The sequence below is a fragment of the Trichomycterus rosablanca genome, chromosome 16 (genome assembly GCF_030014385.1).
Source record: "Trichomycterus rosablanca isolate fTriRos1 chromosome 16, fTriRos1.hap1, whole genome shotgun sequence".
Classification (NCBI taxonomy): domain Eukaryota; kingdom Metazoa; phylum Chordata; class Actinopteri; order Siluriformes; family Trichomycteridae; genus Trichomycterus; species Trichomycterus rosablanca.
The window spans coordinates 22,090,955-22,111,614 of record NC_086003.1 but is presented as its reverse complement, the minus strand read 5'-3'; the positions used below and the strand labels follow the sequence as shown (position 1 = coordinate 22,111,614).

General features: G+C 38.9%; 2 protein-coding genes across 2 annotated transcripts in view; one reads left to right on the top strand and one right to left on the bottom strand.

The window, feature by feature from the left end:
* Positions 1 to 824: 824 nt before the first annotated feature.
* bada (BCL2 associated agonist of cell death a) lies at positions 825 to 5,170 on the bottom strand. Its single transcript, XM_063011670.1, has 4 exons — positions 4,789 to 5,170; positions 2,631 to 2,735; positions 2,306 to 2,526; positions 825 to 1,952 (listed from the first exon to the last, which is right to left on the bottom strand). The coding sequence occupies exons 1-4, from the start codon at positions 4,934 to 4,936 to the stop codon at positions 1,848 to 1,850; spliced, it is 579 nt and encodes a 192-aa protein (XP_062867740.1). The 5' UTR covers positions 4,937 to 5,170; the 3' UTR covers positions 825 to 1,847.
* A 6,063-nt stretch (positions 5,171 to 11,233) lies between these two features.
* slc8a4a (solute carrier family 8 member 4a) overlaps positions 11,234 to 20,660 on the top strand; it is a 95,400-nt gene continuing 85,973 nt past the window's right edge. Inside the window, exons 1-2 of the mRNA XM_063010998.1 lie at positions 11,234 to 11,379; positions 11,587 to 11,636. The gene's annotated coding sequence lies outside the window, so the exon portion shown is untranslated. The remainder of the gene's footprint in view (positions 11,380 to 11,586; positions 11,637 to 20,660) is intronic.

Here is a 20,660-nt window from a genome sequence, read left to right as displayed (position 1 = left end):
TGGTCATCTTCTAGACCTTCATCAGTGGTCACAGGATGCTGCCCATGGGGTGCTGTTGGCTGGATATTTTTGGTTGGTGGACTATTCTCAGTCCAGCAGTGATGGTGAGGTGTTCAAATTTCATCTGTGTGTCTTATCCACTCATACCAGCACAACACACACTAACACACCACCACCATGTCAGTGTCACTGCAGTGCTGAGAATGATCCACCACCTAAATAATACCTACTCTGTGGTGGTCCTGGGAGAGTCCTGACCATTGAAGAACAGCATGAAAGGGGGCTAAGAAACAGATGGACTACAGTCAGTAATTGTAGAACTACAAAGTGCTTCTACTGTATATGGTAAGTGGAGCTGATAACCTGGACAGTGAGTGTAGAAACAAGGAAGTGGTTTTAATGTTATGGCTGATCAGTGTATATAAAATCAATGACGTAAGCAAAAATTATATGCAGTTTGGGAAAGGTCTTGACTTGTTCGACAAAGACTGTGGTGTGGTGTTTCACCGTAGGATTGTTAATGATTAACCACCTAGTGACCGTTAGATAAGTGGTCAAAAGAAGTTGCATTACTAATCTAGAACTTTATGGTTGAAGTTTATGGCTACATGTCAATCCAAAAACACTTGACTGACATGCTACCTGACTGATATTTATCTACTGATACTTGGTGCTGTATTTATGCTAACAATCCACTTGCTTAGATCTCATTGTTTCATCAATTATGTGAAATTCTATGTGAAACAGCATAATATAATCTAATGTAATATATCTGAAATGGATATTACCTTTTTTTAAAAACAAAACAAAACAAAACATGGATTTCCAAGAATTTATTCCTGACCACAAATGATAAATAAAACGATACAAATCCAACAAATTATTTTACAATTTCATCAAAAGCACAATCTATGTAAAGCTGTATAAATGTGGAGAAAGAGTTGTCTGAAATAGACAAATATAAATCATTAGAAAAATGCCTGATGGCTCTAACTGGTGCACGTAGCATTTGTGTTGTCCATCTGTAGTCATTTGCTTAACCACAGGATTGGCAGGAACTCTGTACTTTTGCATACAAGGCAATTTAACCAAAGCTGTTAAAGTCCAGCGCCGTTTGTACAAAAGTCTGAAGACAAAGATCTTCTTTACCAGAAAATATGTACAGAAATGAATTACAGAAGTGTTAAACACTTGAACTACTGCTGACGTATTAATAAAATATGTTAAGCATAACTGGTACACAACAGCTTAAATCAAATAAAGCAAAAAAACCCTGAGACGGACCTGACCGAATGAGACCAATACCCGCATCATCATTAACCACCACTAGTCACGACTTCATTCACAGCCTGCTTCATTGTGATTTGGGAATCAAAATATATTTACAATTTGCCACCAGTTCCACGAACCTCCAATAAATCACATATGTAAAGATCAACATATACTTATGTATAAAAGACATCATAGAACAATATCACATGTATTATTAAATATTCATTTAAAGGGCACAGAATAAAAATAATACCCAAATATTTTATTTAGGGGGTCATTCAGAATCAATATATGAACGATTGTCCAGTTTTGTCCTTAATTTTGACAGATTGTCAAATTTAACTAACGCTAAAAACAATTCTTTATTCCTGTTATTGCCGTGGTAAATTTATAGCACCTTTCTTATTATTTTATTTTTATTTATAAAACGTTTTCTACTTACTACTAAGAATTAGTTTGATTTAGCACTTTGAAAAAGGCCATACTGGTGATAAACATGACCAGTCTCCAGCTTTCTGATTGTTACTTATAATTCCAGTCTCTCTTAACTTTCTCCTCATTGCTGTGTGCCAGTTTTATTCTCTGCCCTCTTCTTCTTTTGTAGTCCAAAGGAAAGAGAACCACCCACGGTTAGTCTGCCTCTGTGCCACTCTGCCAGGACTGCTCACTCTCCTCATCTCCTGAAAACGTTCAAATAAAGAAGTAAATAAATACATGGAGATGACATCATGGTTTTGTGTAGTTAGAGCCAGTTATGATTGAGTGCATTATTATGTAGGACAGTGCATGCTTCATTCACAGCAGGTATTATACAGGTGAGTAAATAACTTCTGTGTGTGGGTTATTTCAGCACACACTCGTGTGAACAGTCTGACAGGACTTGGTGCATTTACTTGTTAAAACTAATTAACACCCCTTATGGTGTAAATTAACAGTTTAATCTTAACATGCAGTCAAGATTCATTTCACCCGACAAGTCTTTGAATATAAACAAAGCCAATGTTAAAGCCAACTGTCTTGTCCCTGAACTCACCCCTTTATCCAGCCAGGTGTCAAATTCATCACTCATCCTCCTCAGCTGGCGTCCATACTTCTTTGCCTTCCACAGTGCAGCAGGAGCAGACTGGGATCGACCCCGGAATGGAGCTCCATCAGCACCTCCTCCGCTCTCTTCATCCTGGACCTCGTTATCCTCCCAGCGGCTCACAGTGTGCACCTGCGACTCCGAGTAGAGCCGCACTCGACCGCCGACCTCTGAAATGCCATCAAGGTGAGCAAGGAATTACTAAACAGCTTTTAAGCAGCTTTTATTTAGCATATGGAATGGTGTCAGTGGACAAAGTGGTCTTGTGTGTTACCTGGGCGGTCATTATTGTTGATTGTCGTTGACCATCTCGTTTCGTCTCTGTCATCCAAAGTGGTCTCCTGCCGTAAACTGTGTGACATCTCGTCCATTGCTAAAGCTGGTGGCAATTAAATAATAAAGGTATATAAATGTTGATCATGTGATTAAAAGAAACAATAATACCTAAAATGAACTAGTCACTCAAGACAAAATAAGACAAGCCAGTCATTGTCTATTTCTGAACTTCTGCACATTCAAAATAACTGGACAGATTAGCACACTTGCCTTCTCCTGTACACAAGCATACAGATACCCAGTATTGCCCAGTGACACTTTAATTAAAAGGGAAAGCAGGAATGCACCATTCCACTAAGAGAGCAAAACCAATTATGACCTTCCAGACAGCGATGGCTATGAGATCATCAAGGATTGTACATGCAATCCATCATCTTAAAACTCAGCTGATACACAGACTAATCAGATGCTGACATTCTCACAAGAGTCCAAGGCGCAGCATTAAATATTCAAGAGAATCAGAATTTGAATCAGAAAATACTTCAATGTCATTGCCACGTTAGTGTCATTGCAGAGATGAGAATGGTATTTTACAGTAGCAGGATATTAAGTTAATATTCCAATGGCATAATTATTCAACTTCTCTGTAATATTGCTAATCTAAAAACCTACTCTGTAGGTCTCGCTGTATGACCTAAAGTTAGGTTACAACATGATTAATAATTAATAGTTCCATTGGGAACTCAATAATGAGGCCTAATTTGCTCCAGTTCAAGCAAATCAAGAACCATGGTGACGACTAAGAAGCTGTCACAAAAGCTGAGAAAGGAAATACTTTATTGTTTGTCTGATGCAAGAAAGGCAAGGTTTATGACTATAAGAATATTATCACCACACTCAAGCATGTAGGTGGGTCAGTGATGATGTGGGAATGTTATTCTGTTGCAGGAACTGGCAGTCTTGACCATGTGACAGGCATCATAGATTCACAGAATTAACCCAGTTATTTTCTGTGGTGAAACTGCACCTTGGTTATTATTGATCTCAAGCACACTGACAAGTCAACCAAGACTTGGTTAAGGAACCAGTCCTGAAATATCCTGGAGTGGCTTTCTCAGTCTCTAGGTTTAAATCTTATTGAAACGCACTAGAAGAATGGGAGAGGATTCCAAAAGAGATTTTTTTAATATCTTGTTAGCACTTAGAAATCACTCATTAGAGGTCATCAAAAGGATGGTTCACCAAGTACTGAGTCTGAGGGTTGTGCACAGCACATTGACATTTCTCAATAAAACTAGTTTTATCTCTCTTGAACTCAAAATTGTCAAATAAATATCACCACAATGCATTTTAAAGTGAGATATATATATATATATATATAGATATAGATAGATAGATAATATATATAGACAGACAGACAGATATACACAGACAGATAGATAGACAGATATACACAGAGATAGACACAGATAGATAGATATACACAGATAGATAGATATATAATATATATATATATATATATATATATATTATATAATATATATATATATATATATAGACAGATATACACAGACAGATTTATATACACACACAGACATAGATATAATATATATATATATATATATAGACAGATAGATATACACAGACAGATAGATAGATATAATATATATATATATATATATAGACAGATAGACAGACAGATAGATATACACTGACAGACAGATAGACATATACACAGACAGATAGATAGACAGACAGATAGATATACACTGACAGACAGACAGATAGACATATACACAGACAGATAGATAGATACTTTATTTATCCCGAAGGAAATTGAATGTATCCAGCTGTATACACACACAATTTGTCCACTCCTAAAATACATACTGGTGTTACCATTTACTTTGTTTTTATTAATTATTATTTAATTAAATTGTATCAGCTATTGTGTAGCTGTGGTCTGAATGTACGTGACGTCACTACCTATCGTGCAGTTATCATCAATTTCTTTTACTTTATACAGGTCAATAAGTAAAGCAAATACCACTTTAAACTGTATTTCTGCTTCGTTTTCCAAAAACTAGAAGACACAACTTTACTTAAGTAATTACAAAACTCGATTATAAAGAACAACTGCTAGCAATAATAGTCACCTGCACTTCGAGATGAATTCCAGTAGAATCGATTGAAAATTGTTTCTCCTCCCTCAGTCAATAACCTGGAGTGAATTCTCTTAGTAAAACCTTCCTCTTCGTAATAAAAAGGGGTTTTTCTCAGTCTCAGCAGATATTGATTGCTCATGACAAACGACACACCCAGACAACAATAGCCGACATGACTAATCACAAAGTTTCAGATTTACCGACTTTATCCCGCTTTCAAATCCTCTCATTTCTGAATAAAAAATCAAATCTGTTATTTTCCGTGACATTTAGTCAGTGATTGTGTTTCCGCGTTAAGGCGCTTGTCGTCCTGATCACTGATCCAGCAGTAACCGCTCAGCACATGGATGATCTCATATCAGCTCCACGTTATTGTTGTTGTGCTCCGTCCTCTACTGTAACCGTCTCACCTCACAGCCAATCAGCTACCAGAGAGCTCTCTGGCTCGGCCCGTCACATGCGAGCGGTCTCTCTGGCTCAGCCAATCAGAGCTCGCTGCTAGGCTGTGGTTGGCAGAGCGGTCTCTATCTACGGCTCTGGTTGTTGGACGCTCTTTCCAGTGACGTCACTGTTGCGATCGTTTCTCACTAGCTCGAGCTGTTCCACCATTTGTTTATCGACTGAACTTGAGCAAATGAGCGCGCGCTGAGAAAAACAAATAAATAAACAAACAGAATTAATCTGTTTATTCATTTTTACCAACTCATTCATTCTAGTCAGGGATCCTGGTCTCGGTCAGGGCAGGAATACACCCTTACCTGAGTGACTTTAGGGCAACACGCACTCGCATTTACAAAACCCAGTGACAATGTAGAGCAGCCACTCCTAGTGTTCCCAGGAGCTTGGAGCTGCTACACAGAATACAATCAAATAGCTGAGCATGTGTTAATAGTAATAAAATAATTTAACTGAAACACTGAAGGTCTAAAGTACTTGGTGTATCTGATCCAGTAATAATAATTTAAAAAAATATTATTTGAGCTGTACCTTTGTGTAAAAACGGGCCAAGTCTACAACAGACTTGCCCAATAAATACCTCCAAAATGAAGGTTAACCCACAATCCACCTAGGTTTTACGTTACCTGTCAAAGCCCAATAGATAAACATTATGCTTGTAATGGTCTTTACAAATTATTATTATTACTTTTTTTTAATGCATTTTCTACCTTTTTCTCCCACTTTTTTTTAGCACATCCAATTTTTACCCAATTGCGTTATGCTTCCTCTCTACTGGTGCTGACCCCCGCCCCTGATTGAGGAGAGCAAACTGACACACGCCCCCTCCAACACGTGTGCAGTAGCCGACTGCATTTTTTCACTTGCACCAGCCAAATTCATATGCAAATCAGCCCTGTGCATGGAGAGCCACACTCTGATCAGCATTATTCCTCTACTCTGTGCAGACGCCATCAACCAGCCACCATTGGTCGTAATTGCATCAGTTATGAGGTCCCTATCCGGCTCCCACCCTGTATGAACAACCAAACTTTGTTCATGTAGCCGCCCAGCCCAGACGGATGGCAGAGCTGAGATTTGATACGATGTATTTGAAGTCCCAGCTCTGGTGTGCTAGCGTATTTTACCGCTGCGCCACCTGAGCGGCACATGGTCTCTAAAAATCATAATAATAATAATAAAATCTTATTTGAAAAGTGCCTTTCATGACACCCAAGGGCAATGTACATTAAAAATAAAGAAAAAATACACATAAGAATACATTTACAAACATGTACATGTGGCACAGTTCTGGGTCAGCCAAAAGCCAGATGGAAAAGATGGGTTTTCAGATGGGTTTTGAACACAGTTGCAGATGAACAAGCATGTAACTCAAGAGGAAGACACTTTGACCAGATGCAAGGTGGAAGAGCGAAGAGACTGAGCTGGAGAATATGGTGTAAGTAGACTTCAAAGATATGAAGCTGTGAGGCCGTGTAAAGATCTAAAAACCAGCACCAGCAGTTTATATTGTATTCGATACTGTACTGGAAGTCAGTGTAGATGTTTCAGAGTTGGGGTGATGTGCTCCCAGGATCTAGTATGGGTTAGAATCCTTGCAGCTTGTTCAAAACTCAAGCTGGGGTTCCATAAAGTACAGCATTGCAGTAGTCAATTCTAGATGTTACAAATGCATGGAAAATAGTCTCAGCACCAGCATACAGTGTATCACAAAAGTGAGTACACCCCTCACATTTCTGCAAATATTTTATTATATCTTTTCATGGGACAACACTATAGAAATAAAACTTGGATATAACTTAGAGTAGTCAGTGTACAACTTGTATAGCAGTGTAGATTTACTGTCTTCTGAAAATAACTCAACACACAGCCATTAATGTCTAAATAGCTGGCAACATAAGTGAGTACACCCCACAGTGAACATGTCCAAATTGTGCCCAAAGTGTCAATATTTTGTGTGACCACCATTATTATCCAGCACTGCCTTAACCCTCCTGGGCATGGAATTCACCAGAGCTGCACAGGTTGCTACTGGAATCCTCTTCCACTCCTCCATGATGACATCACGGAGCTGGTGGATGTTAGACACCTTGAACTCCTCCACCTTCCACTTGAGGATGCGCCACAGGTGCTCAATTGGGTTTAGTCCATCACCTTTACCTTCAGCTTCCTCAGCAAGGCAGTTGTCATCTTGGAGGTTGTGTTTGGGGTCGTTATCCTGTTGGAAAACAGTTTTTGAAGGGAGGGGATCATGCTCTGTTTCAGAATGTCACAGTACATGTTGGAATTCATGTTTCCCTCAATGAACTGCAGCTCCCCGGTGCCAGCAACACTCATGCAGCCCAAGACCATGATGCTACCACCACCATACTTGACTGTAGGCAAGATACAGTTGTCTTGGTACTTCTCACCAGGGCGCCATCTGAGCCAAACAAGTTTATCTTGGTCTCGTCAGACCACAGGGCATTCCAGTAATCCATGTTCTTGGACTGCTTGTCTTCGGCAAACTGTTTGCGGGCTTTCTTGTGCGTCAGCTTCCTTCTGGGATGACGACCATGCAGACCGAGTTGATGCAGTGTGCGGCGTATGGTCTGAGCACTGACAGGCTGACCTCCCACGTCTTCAACCTCTGCAGCAATGCTGGCAGCACTCATGTGTCTATTTTTTAAAGCCAACCTCTGGATATGACGCCGAACACGTGGACTCAACTTCTTTGGTCGACCCTGGCGAAGCCTGTTCCGAGTGGAACCTGTCCTGGAAAACCGCTGTATGACCTTGGCCACCATGCTGTAGATCAGTTTCAGGGTGTTAGCAATCTTCTTATAGCCCAGGCCATCTTTGTGGAGAGCAACAATTCTATTTCTCACATCCTCAGAGAGTTCTTTGCCATGAGGTGCCATGTTGAATATCCAGTGGCCAGTATGAGAGAATTGTACCCAAAACACCAAATTTAACAGCCCTGCTCCCCATTTACACCTGGAACCTTGACACATGACACCAGGGAGGGACAACGACACATTTGGGCACAATTTGGACATGTTCACTGTGGGGTGTACTCACTTATGTTGCCAGCTATTTAGACATTAATGGCTGTGTGTTGAGTTATTTTCAGAAGACAGTAAATCTACACTGCTATACAAGTTGTACACTGACTACTCTAAGTTATATCCAAGTTTCATGTCTATAGTGTTGTCCCATGAAAAGATATAATGAAATATTTGCAGAAATGTGAGGGGTGTACTCACTTTTGTGATACACTGTATGAGCGAAAGGGACGGATCCTGGCAATGTTCTTTAAATGGAAAAAGGCTACCTTACAAGTATTTTTAATATGGGGCTCAAAAGACAGAGTGGAGTCAAAGATCACTCCCAGATTTCTAATCTGGCTAGTTGAAGAAACTGTGAAATCCGGAACAGAAACAGTGATGGTACTCAGCTTCTTAACAGTAGCTGGAGAGGCAATCAATATGGCCTCTGACTTGTCGCTATTCAGTTCTCTTTCATCCATGACCTCACATCAGTGAAAATAAAATGTTCAAAGTGATTTAAGTACTGGATAGCTTTTACCTTTTTATGTAATTTACTTTTTGCACTGTGAAGCACCTGCCTTGGCCTGGGACTCTGTCGAGGGTTTTGTGGAATAGACCAGAATAAAGCAGTAAAGGAGATAAATTAACAAGTAAGTGAAATTTAGGTGACAACAACTCTTCTAAAATTAAAAGTTTGTTTGTATCCTAGCGGTTAAGGCACTGGACTAGTAAGCAGAAGGTTGCTGGTTCAAACCCCACCACTGCCAGGTTGTCACTGTTGGGCCCTTGAGCAAGGCCCTTAACACTGAATTGCTTAGACTGTATATACTGTAAGTCGCTTTGGATAAAAGCGTCTGCTAAATGCTGAAAATGTAAAAATGTAAATGTTTGTATCAGATCAGTAGGTGGCGCCAAATGAACATGTTAAACGTGTTTACTTTATTTCAAGCAACTTTTACCTCAACCTAACACACTAATGATGGCAATCTTTTAAGCAAAATCATCAAACACTTTTAATATCATACAAGAAATGCTTACGTGAAATAATCTGTAGTCTGTACAATACAAAATAATCAAAATAATAGAATAGATCCAGCCCTTAAAGGAGTAGTATCCAAACTTTTGGCAGAGTACCAATACATATGGTACACTGTCATGCCACCATTGAAAGTCTTTACATTAGATGTTGAACTGTACCTTGGATTGCTTACCTGGGGTTGAAGTGCAGTGTGAACTTCATTCTACCTGGTTGTGTTGAGAGATCCATCTATATCTGTGGAACGTAAATCACTCCCTGTGGTTGTTTAAAAAAAACAAAACGCTGGTTAAAACAATACTTATCAGTTTTACTTACTAAAACAAACCTCATGGTTGACTTTTCAAGAGGCCAAAAGTAACTCATCATAGTACTCACTAACTTGAATCTTATAGTTGGCACAGGATCCACCAGTCAGATTTAAATTAAAAAGAAAAACACAGTTCCAAGCTAGCTGTTACGAGGTGTCTCATTTTATTTTCCATCATTACACCCTTTTCAGCAGGATATATAATTTATTGCTAAAATAGTACCAAGAGATGCCTTTTAGCACATTAGCCTGTCATTTTGCATTTAAGAGCCAAAAAGATGAAGGGTTGTGTCTAGATTATATCTGGCAGGGAGGTTGTGAAGAAGCCAAACATTTTTTTTTCACTTTTTATGACACAGATTTAATAAAATCTATTGCAGTTGGGTCCCACTCCAATGTTGATCCTGTTTGCCAAATACCTGCTTGCACTGTTTCTCATTTACCCATACAACACTTTTTGGTGTATGCTTAGGAAAGACTACAAAATTTAGCACATGTACTTGGGTATAATGTGGGTCAATAATGGGATTCAAGTTTAAAGTCAAACACAGTCATGGACAATTTTGTGTTGCAAATTCACCTCTCTTGCATGTCTTTGGACTGTGGGAGGAAACCCACGCAAACACAGGGAGAACCCATGACCTAAGTTCCGGACGACTAAGCGTACCTAAGTAGGCCATGGACTGTTGGAGGAAACCGGAGCACCCGAAGTAAACCTACGCAGACACGGGGAGAACATGCAAACTCCATACAGAAAGGACCCGTACCACCCCACCTGGGGATCGAATTCAGGACCTACTTGCTGTGAGGCGACAGTGCTATCCACTTAGCCACCGTGCCGCCCCTGCTTATGAGGTAAGATCTTTCATTAGTGTCAGATCTGAATTGCAAGGACACATCCAATCTTAAACAATACATGGGCTACAGAAAAAAATTAAAGCCCACAACCATAGCGAAACAAATGCTACTGTTATTGCTAGTGGTATTGTTTATAGTATTCGCTCACAGCTTCTTGTGGAGAATGCAGTCACAGCCTCTCCTTCAGCCACCACACCCTATTTTGAATGGACAATAGCACATTATGTGCAGCACAGATAGCTCAGGGTTTGGATGCATACTGTATTGTACTGCCATTGCCATAAACAGAAAAGAAAATGACAACATGCTGTTTTGTAAAAAGTGCCATTTTCATCATCTTAAATTCCCGCCATTCTCTGTGACATGAGCTGGAGACTGATGTGCCAGAGAGAGCACCTGTTTAGCATTCAGCACTCGCACTGGCTCTCTCACGCTCTCTCTCTCAGAGAAATAGAGAAATTCCATTCAGCATCCAGTACTACAGGGAGAGCTCGTATTCAAGGAGCCATATCAGTTTATAAATAATATATTGTTTGGAATTTAACACATCAGCTCGTTTGTTTCTTTAGATATAAAGAAGTTCTTTCATGAGTCCTGAGGGAATCATTCTTATTTCTCAGAAATACTACAAAAAGTAGAGGCTTAACACTAACATTTAACACTAAACTATTTCGGAATAGAGCAGATTCTCAGTGTTTCAGGCTGCACGTCGTGTTTCGGGCTTTACCTGACTGGACAATGCCCGTTTCAGTGGTTGATGTTTTTCTGAAGAATCGTTAAGGCGGGAAAAGCCTCTGCGCAGCCGTGATGTGTTTCTGCGTACAGAGCTGAGAGAGCGAGGAAACACCGAGACCGTGAAGTCTGTTCACACACACCACTGCCAACCTCAAACCGTAAGTACTTGTTTTTATCAGAATATCATCATACTATCACTGCTAGCGATGAACATGCTTTAAATGAGAGCAGAACAGAACACGCATGTCATTTTCATGAAGCAGCTTGTGTGCTTATTCTTATTTGGTTTCACATGCCGTTATGTGTGCTGCTTCATAGACTGATGTTATTACCTCTCATTCATGTGCATTGTTTTATTCCAATAGCTCTCCTGACAGAAGAAAAACAACCCTCTATCCTGGTGCATCAAACGCAGGTAGGCTTCTCCAACTAGGCACTGTTTATTAGTTTATTTATTTATTTATTAATTAGGATTTTAACGTCATGTTTTACACACTTTGGTTACATTCATAACAGAACAGGTAAGTAACTCGTTGCACAAGATTCATCAGTTCACAAGTTCAATGCAAACACAGTCCTGGACGATTTGTGTATCTCCAATTCACCTCACTTGCATGTCTTTGGACTGTGGGAGGAATTCGGAGCTCCCGGAGGAAACCCACGCAGGCACGGGGAGAACATGCAAACTTCACACAGAAAGGACCCAAACCGCCCCACTTGGGGATCAAACCCGGGACCTTCTTGCTGTGAGGCGACAGTACTATAGCCACCGTGCCGCCCCACAGTTCATTAGAGTTTTGCTGCTACTAAAGATCCTGTAGATATAAAAAAAAAAAAAGCAATAAGCCACGAGAGGCCGTGCATTACTGTGATTTTATTACGGGGAAGGATGTTTTTCCCCCGTGATAAAAACGTCTTTCCCCGTGATAAAATCATAGCAGTAACGCACGGTCTCGAGTGGCTTATTGCTTTTATTAAACGCCGGTCAACATAACATATAATAAAATACAACAATGTTCAATTTATAAATGTTTTTATTTACAAAAACACTTACAAAAAGCATTCTTCCGCGAAATCAGGTAGTCCGTTAACAGTGTTGCTAGGCAACATGAGGGCGAACATGACATTCACTTTTTCTTTTCAGTGGCGTATTAATATGGAATGATGTGAGGTGGTCATAGGTGTGCGTTTCTCGGGGATTTTACAACGGCTTCGAACACGGCTCAGCCAATCAGATTTTAGGACCGGAACTATCCGTTTTATAATTATTAGTTTAGTCTTACGAGCTTGTGTAACCAGTAAGGACTGTTTCTGTCATGAATGTATCGAAGTGTGTAAAGGCTGATGTTAAAATCCTAAAAAATAAATAAACAGTAGGCTGAATAGCTTTTGCAAACGGTGTGTATCCAGAGCATCTTCTTTCTGTAGGTGTCTTGTATGTAGATCCTCAGAGTTCAATGCAACTGAACACTGTTCTAATGCTAAAACTGTACTCATTTTGTTTTGATGTCTAGAGTCATACCTGGTGTTTGTACCCTATAGTTCCACTTTAAACTGAAATTGGTAAAATGACAGCCACTAACACAGTGGTCTCAGGTGCTGCAGGAGGGTCTTAGCTGCATTTGAAACCTTGACTGTTCAGTTCAAGCTTATATTCCCTGACTGACTCACTGTTTGAAACAATAATTTAGTAACATGAACCTTGCATCACAGAAAACACCATCACTAACGGAAAAACACCCACTGCCATTTTTTGAGTCGTAGATCTTTTGTCATTTATTACATTACATCTGATTGTACCAAGTTATTTCTTTACCAGATCGACCTGTTTAAGTATATAGTACTATGTATTGCAGTAGCTTGTACCATTTCCAAAGTGGCTACAAGCACTTAGTAGGCACAGTTCTCATGGAAACGCTTCCATTCTCCAACTATAGAAACAGCCCACCTGCTGCATATAAAACACATTCAGATGATAACATAGACCAACATTCTGTTACAGATATTCTGACCGAAGTTCTTTATGTGTTTATGCTTAACTACATACTAGTGCTTTAGCCAAAAAGCATTGTTGATGTCTCTGTAGGTATTGGGTTTGTCATGCACTAATAAGTATTAGATGAATGCATCCCTTATGAATGTTGAATATTTATGCTACACCACAGGAGTGAATGTGCAGAGCTATATTAAGGGTTTGAATCTCAGCTGTGCTATTGGGCGGCAGGGCGTCTACATATTATTGGATATATCTGAAGGAGACCTGAGATATAATGGTTTTTGTAATTGATGCACCTGCAATGTATATACAGGTTGTGACTTGTTAGGTCACCTCACTATACTTGCACAGTTTTATAAATTTGGGCAGTGAAAGGAATGAATTAAATTATAAAAAAAAAAATAATAAGTAATGTATTACATGAAGAGTAATTACAGTAAAACACTTTATTATCAAAGCTTAGCAGTGGCTGTAGGGCTGTAACTTATCATTATTTTAGTCATCGATAGGATTTATTAATTAAGAAAGTAGTTGTTATTGACCAGGGTTTTTTGACCAGGGGGGGGTGCTGGGCACTTAACTGACACAATTGGCCATGTCTGAAGGAGGGGTCTTTTGTATGTGCTAAGACTCCATAAGGAGGTGCTACTGGATGTTGGAGAGTTGCAGCCGGGAGCTTTACATGTATTGGAGGAGTCAAGTGCTATCAGCTAAAAAGAGAAGAGAATAAAAGAAACAATTAAAGTAATATTTAAGTTATATTTTCAAATGAATTAAAATGGCCTGCAAATAATTTCTTAAGTCAGATAGGCCTGTTTGTGTCATGCCCTGTGAGATTAAGATTAAGGAAGCAAGTTATGTGACTTTAGTCACATGCAATATCTATTAACTCTTGTAAGATCAAGAAACAAACACAGCATAGCTCATACACCAGTTAGCCACAACATTAAAACCACCTTTTTTGTTTCTACACTCACTGTCCATTTTATCAGCTTCACTTACCATATAGGAGCACTTTGTAGTTCTACAATTACTGACTGTAGTCCATATGTTTCTCTGCATACTTTGTTAGCCCCCTTTCACCTTGTTCTTCAATGGTCAGGACTCTCTCAGGACCACTACAGAGTCGGTATTATTTGGGTGGTGGGTCATTCTCAGCACTGCAGTGATACTGACATGGTGGTGGTGTGTTTGTGTGTTGTGATGGTATGAGTGAATAAGACACAGCAGCGCTTATGGAGTTTTTAAACACCTCACTGTCACTGCTGGACTGAGAATAGTCCACCAACCAAAATTATCCAGCCAACAGCGTCCTGTGGGCAGCGTCCTGTGACCACTGATGAAGGTCTAGAAGATGACCAACTCAAACAGCAGCAATAGATGAGCTTTACGTGTACAAGGTGAAACAACTAGGTAGGAGTGTCTAATAGAGTGGACAGTGAGTGGACACGGTATTTAAAAACCCCAGCAGCGCTGCTGTGTCTGATCCACTCATACCAGCACAACACACACTAACACACCACCACCATGCCAGGGTCCACTGCAGTGATGAAAAATTTGATGGACTACAGGCAGTATTTGTAGAACTTCAAAGTGCTTCTATATGGTAAGTGGAGCTGATAATATGGACAGTGAGTTTTAATGTTATGGCTGATCAGTGTATATCCAAAACTAGCTCAAATTGTAAATGTTGTGCACTTTTACTTCAAGTAGTGTATTCTCACTGTGAAACTCAGCTGTCTTGTTTTATAAATGGCTGATGTGGCTTAACGAAATGAAGTGAATGACACCAGACACATTTCACATCAACCTTATAATCTGCTCTGCAAAATGTTTCAGAGCTACGGTTAGATGTTTTAGATCAAAAACACCTAAAAGAGTTAGATGTAGAAGATAAAACTTGAATACTACACTGCAGATGGACTTACAGTAGTGTTTAAAAAAATAACAGTCCAACACCATTAACTTGATAAATCACTGTTTTTAGTAGAAGTGATATTTCTACATAGCAAAAAATTGACTTGAAAGTGTAGTAGAGTAATGAAAACAAAACAAACCCAACAATTAGGACATGCATGCCGTTCATTCTGAGTAATCGAAGCATTGATTGAAAGGGGGTTGTTCAAAATAATAGCAGTGAGGAGTTCAATTGGTGGTCATTCATTCTGCAGAAAAACGGGTGTCAATTTTGGCCCTTATTTAAGGTAGGAGGGTGGCAAATGTTGCACAGGTTGGTCATAGTGCATTTCCTTCTGAAATACTGGGTAAAAAGTTGATTGTGGAGGAAAAAAACATACAGAGAAGTGCAGCAAATTATTGGCTGCTCAGCTAAAATGCCTTAATTTAAAGTGACAACCAAAACCTGAAAGACGCAGAAGGAAGCGTGGAACTACTGTTCGAATGGATCAGAGAATAGCCAGAATGGCAAAGGCTCAGCCAATGATCACCACCAGAAAGATCAAGGAACATCTGAAGTTACCAGTAAGTACAGAAGATGATTAAGTGAAGCCAATTTACCAGCAAGAACTCCTGCAAAGTCCCGTTGTTAAGAAAAAGACGTTTCCTGAATGGGTTCAAATTTGCCAAGGAACACATTGACTGGTCCAAAGAGAAATGGCTCAACATTTGTGGACTGATGAAAGCAACATTTTTCTATTTGGGTCTAGTGGCCGTAGACAGTATGTCAGACGACCCTCGAGCACTGAATTCAAGCCACAGTACACTGTGAAGACAGTACAGCATGGTGGTACAAAACTATGATATGGGGATGTTTTTCATACCATGGTGTTACGCCTATTTATCACATACGAGGGATCATGGATCAGTTTAAATATATCAGAATACTTGAGGAGATCATGTTGCCCTATGTCGAAGAAGAAATGTCCTTAAAATGGGTGTTTCAACATGACAATGACCCAAAACATCTTGGTTACAGACAAACAAGATTGAGGTAATAGAGTGGCCAGCCCAATCCCCTGACTTCAATCCCAGAGAGAACTTGTGGGCTGACGTCTGAAACACGTTTTTTTGAGGCAAAACCCAAAATTGCAGAAGAACTGTGGAATGTTGTCTAATCATCCTGGACTGGAATACCTGTTCAGAGGTGCCAGAAGTTGGTTGACTCCATGCAACACAGATCTCGGAAACAATTGTTATGCCACTGAATATTAGTTCAGTAATTTAAAGTAAAGTGAAACCTCAAACATTTTTTCATGTTATAGATAAATTTTTTGAGTTTTTAAAGAAAAATGCTGGCACTGCTATTTTTTTGAACAGCCTAATATTCATTTTTCTTAACTTTCTGTAAAGGATGAACACAAACTGGCTACATTTAGTTAATGTTTTGATTTAGAATTGAAAGTGTAGTATTTTCAGTGCGTTTGCATTTATGGAAATAAAAGTTATTATAATGATTTTGTGCTTTATTCACTTTTTTAAAGTCACTGCTATTTTTTTGAACACTACTGTAAGAACAGTTTTTGGTAAAATAATAATAATACATTTGAATAAATTCGGCAGTTGTTTCCTTTTTCTGTGCTATTTTAGCCACCATTGGCCTTTTCATGTTGGTAATGACGTCATGAAATATTAATATTTTAGAAAAAAACAAAACCTGTTAAATCATACACAGTAGTGATAAGTTGTACTAGTGATTAGATGTAGTTTTTCTAATACTAATACTTTCTAAACCTCTCTGAAGCAGCCGCTCTGTAAAGCTGCTATAGTTGCACTCATAACATGAGTCAGTGGCATGTCCCATCTGTCCCAGCATGTTTAAACTGTTGTGATCATTTAAATAAGGTTTGCAATATTTTGTAGCAGCACAGGTGCCAAATTACAGATAAATACAAAGATGATTGAGACAGTGAGCATGACAGGGAGCATAATAAGAAGGGTTTTAGAAGTCTGGTAACAATGAACATGAAGAAGGAATTTAGCAATTTAGAAATAATTCTAATAATTTCTGTGTTTCAAACCTGTCATTCTTACTCTGTACAGACTGTAGCTGCACTCCCAGTTACAATAAAGTATCAGCAGTTGGAAACTAATTTAAATGGGTTTTTACCCGACAGCATTGATGGAACAATGGGTTCTTTGTCGGCTATCGGTTAATCGTTAATCACTGACATAATTTAATAATTGTACTGTATATGATACATGATGGGGGAAGAAAATTTTGCTTAGAGTAGGAAAAATAAGCTACAGCCAGCACTGATTGTAGCTTGAATTATGTGACCTCGCTCTGAATTTGTTGTACTGAAAACCATTAATTATGGATGGGCATCAGTAGAGGCTTCCTGAACTGACATTACAGCACTACTGTAATATTTCTAGTCTTATGTGTTTACATAATTCTATTATACACTGATCAGCCGTAAGATTAAAACCACCTCCTTGTTTCTACACTCACTGTCCATTTTATCAGCTCCACTTACCATATGGAAGCACTTTGTAGTTCTGCAATTACTGACTGTAGTCCATCTGAGCCCCCTTTCATGCTGTTCTTCAATGGCCAGGACCACCACAGGAGTTGGTATTATTTGGGTGGTGGATCATTCTCAGCACTGCAGTGACAATGACATGGTGGTGGTGTGTTAGTGTGTGTTGTGCTGGTATGTGTGGATCAGACAGCAGTGCTGCTGGAGTTTTGAAATACTGTGTCCACTCACTGTCCACTCTACACTGTCCACTCCTACGTAGTTGGTTCACCTTGTAGATGTAAAGTCAGAGACGATCGCTCATCTTTTGCTGCTGTTTGAGTTGGTCATCTTCTAGACCTTCATCAGCGGTCACAGGACGCTGCCCACAGGGTGCTGTTGGCTGGATATTTTTGGTTAGTGGACTATTCTCAGTCCAGCAGTGACAGTGAGGTGTTTAAAAACTCCATCAGCATTGCTGTGTCTGATCCACTCATACCAGCACAACACACACTAACACACCACCACCATGTCAGTGTCACTGCAGTGCTGAGAATCATCCACCACCCAAATAATACCTGCTCTGTAGTGGTCCTGTGGGGGTCCTGACCATTAAGGAACAGGGTTAAAGCTGGCTAAAAAAGTATGCAGAGAAACAGATGGACTACAGTCAGTAATTGTAGAACTACAAAGTGCTTCTGTATGGTAAGTGGAGCTGATAAAATGGACAGTGTGTGTAGAAACAAGGAGGTGGTTTTAATGTTATGGTTGATCGGTGTAATTACATAATATTTTTATAAAAATCAGACAACTTGAAAATATACCTAGGGGGTTATTTTTTAATTATATTGACTGTCATAGCTCAGTGGTTAAAGAACTGGACTAGTAATCGGAAGGTCTCCGGTTCAAGTCCCACCACTACCAGGTTGCCTCAGTTCGGCACGTGAGCAAGGCCCTTAACCCTCAGTTGCTTGGATTGTATATGGTCAAAATTGTAAGTCTCTTTGGATATAAAACATCTAATAAATGCGAATAGTTGCTTTTGCAGACCGCAGGTCCTGCTTTTACTGGTTTCTAGTTTTGCTGTTGCTGTGTCTGTGTGGGTGTATCTTTGTAGTTTCTGTGTTATCATTCATTGTACTTACTTAGTGTAGCTTTGTTGTTATTATTACATTTGTTTGCTAAGTGCTAGCTGCATTTGTGTCACTAATATAGGTTGCTGGACACTTGCTTTCTACATATCATGTATTTATACTTATTTAAAATTCTGTATCCTGAAAACAAAATTCTGTATTTATTTAGTAAATGTCTTAGCTGCTCACTTGAAAAGTTACATTAATAAACCAATGTTTAGCTTATTGTGATAGAAGCCTCCGGGACCAGTCAGTGGGTTCTCCTCTAACCACAGTGCAGTTATTACATGCCATCAGTCTAAGTCAGGTTCCACCTGGTCGATGCACACAGTGCAGAAAACAGCATGATCCTCTAATCGTTACGGTGCCCCCTTTTGTTTGTGAGTTTTAATCTAACACACACATGCACACACACCAACTAGACAGAGAGTGTTTGCTATTTTACCCTATGATTTGTAAACTGATTTGTAAACTGTAAAAACTTCTCAATATTTGAAGATGAGGCTAACAGCAGCAGTTATTAATATCAGCAAACTGCAAATGTGCTGTGCCCTAAATCACATAATACATACTAGAAATTGCATTATCAAAATGCTATTCCAGCGGTTTAAAACCTTTTTGGCCAGTGATCCCCACTTTAAGGGCTTTTTTTTTTTTTTTTTTTTTTTTACACAGTGATGCCATTTCTCTAAATAAGTTCATATTTACAGAATGTTGGCAGTGATTGTATGACCATGAGTGGGGTACCTTATTGAATAAATAGCCAAAGCCAATGTGATAACGGTACACTTTAAAGTATTTAGATTAAAATGATTTGCCCAGAAGTCCATATGAATTGTTTGCAACAACAAAAAAACCCCGTGTCCATCTAGGTTGACTCCACATGAGGTCCTGACCCCAAGGTTGGTGACTGCCAATACTATTTTTAAGAATATTTTGTGTTTTGTGTGGTTTGGATGACTCATAACCATTAAATTAATTGGCACTGGAAAGAAGATTTTCTGCTAGTTGCTTACATTTCTAGCAGAGAATAACCTTAAATCTTCAGCTCAACACCGGAGTGAGATACATGCAATGAACATCAATGCAAAATTGTGTAAAATATAATCATTTGACAATAAAGTTTTTGTACCTATACTTAAAAAAGCAGTAGTTAATGTCGATATAGAATAAATGTAATGACTAAAATCTATTTTAGGCAAACTGTATATGCACTTCCTCCCACAGTCAAAAAACATGCAATCAGGTTAATTGGAGACACTGAATTGCCCTGTAGGTGAATGGGTGTGTGTGTGTGTGTGTGTGTGTGTGTGTGCGTGTCTGCCCTGCGATGGAGTGGTGCCCCGTCCAGGGTGTTACTGTGTGCCTTGCGCCCATTGAAAATTGGATAAGTGGTTAAGAAAGTGAGTGAGTGCATTGCAGAGATGGCTGGAATACTAGTCACTGTCCATGGTACTGAACCTACCTGGGTGGATGTTTACCAGTGACCAGTACAAATTATGTATGTTTTTCTTAGATGTAAAATTATTAGGGCTGCAACTAACATATTTTTATAATTACTTATTTGTATTTTTTAATTAATTGATTAGTTGTTTTATTTAAAAACAAATAAAATAAATAATATATATATATATATATATATATATATATATATATATATATTTACAGTATATATATATATATATATATATATATATATATGTATATATATATATATATATAAACATAAATAATAATAAAAACTTAAATAATCTCTCTCACCCTCTCTGTCTGTCTGTCTCTCTCTAGATTGTACAAACATATATTTATGTTGATGGTATTTACCAAGCTGTGTTTATGCTAGTGGTGTACTACATACATCTGTTAATGCAGTTGTGTTATAGGTATTGAGC

Excerpts from the sequence above, each read along its gene's own strand:
- bada (XM_063011670.1), bottom strand. The coding sequence starts at position 4,936 with ATGAGCAATCAATATCTGCTGAGACTGAGAAAAACCCCTTTTTATTAC. Across the intron at positions 2,527-2,630 it reads CAACAATAATGACCGCCCAG|AGGTCGGCGGTCGAGTGCGG; the intron begins GTAACACACAAG and ends ATGGCATTTCAG. Across the intron at positions 1,953-2,305 it reads ACACCTGGCTGGATAAAGGG|GAGATGAGGAGAGTGAGCAG; the intron begins GTGAGTTCAGGG and ends GAACGTTTTCAG.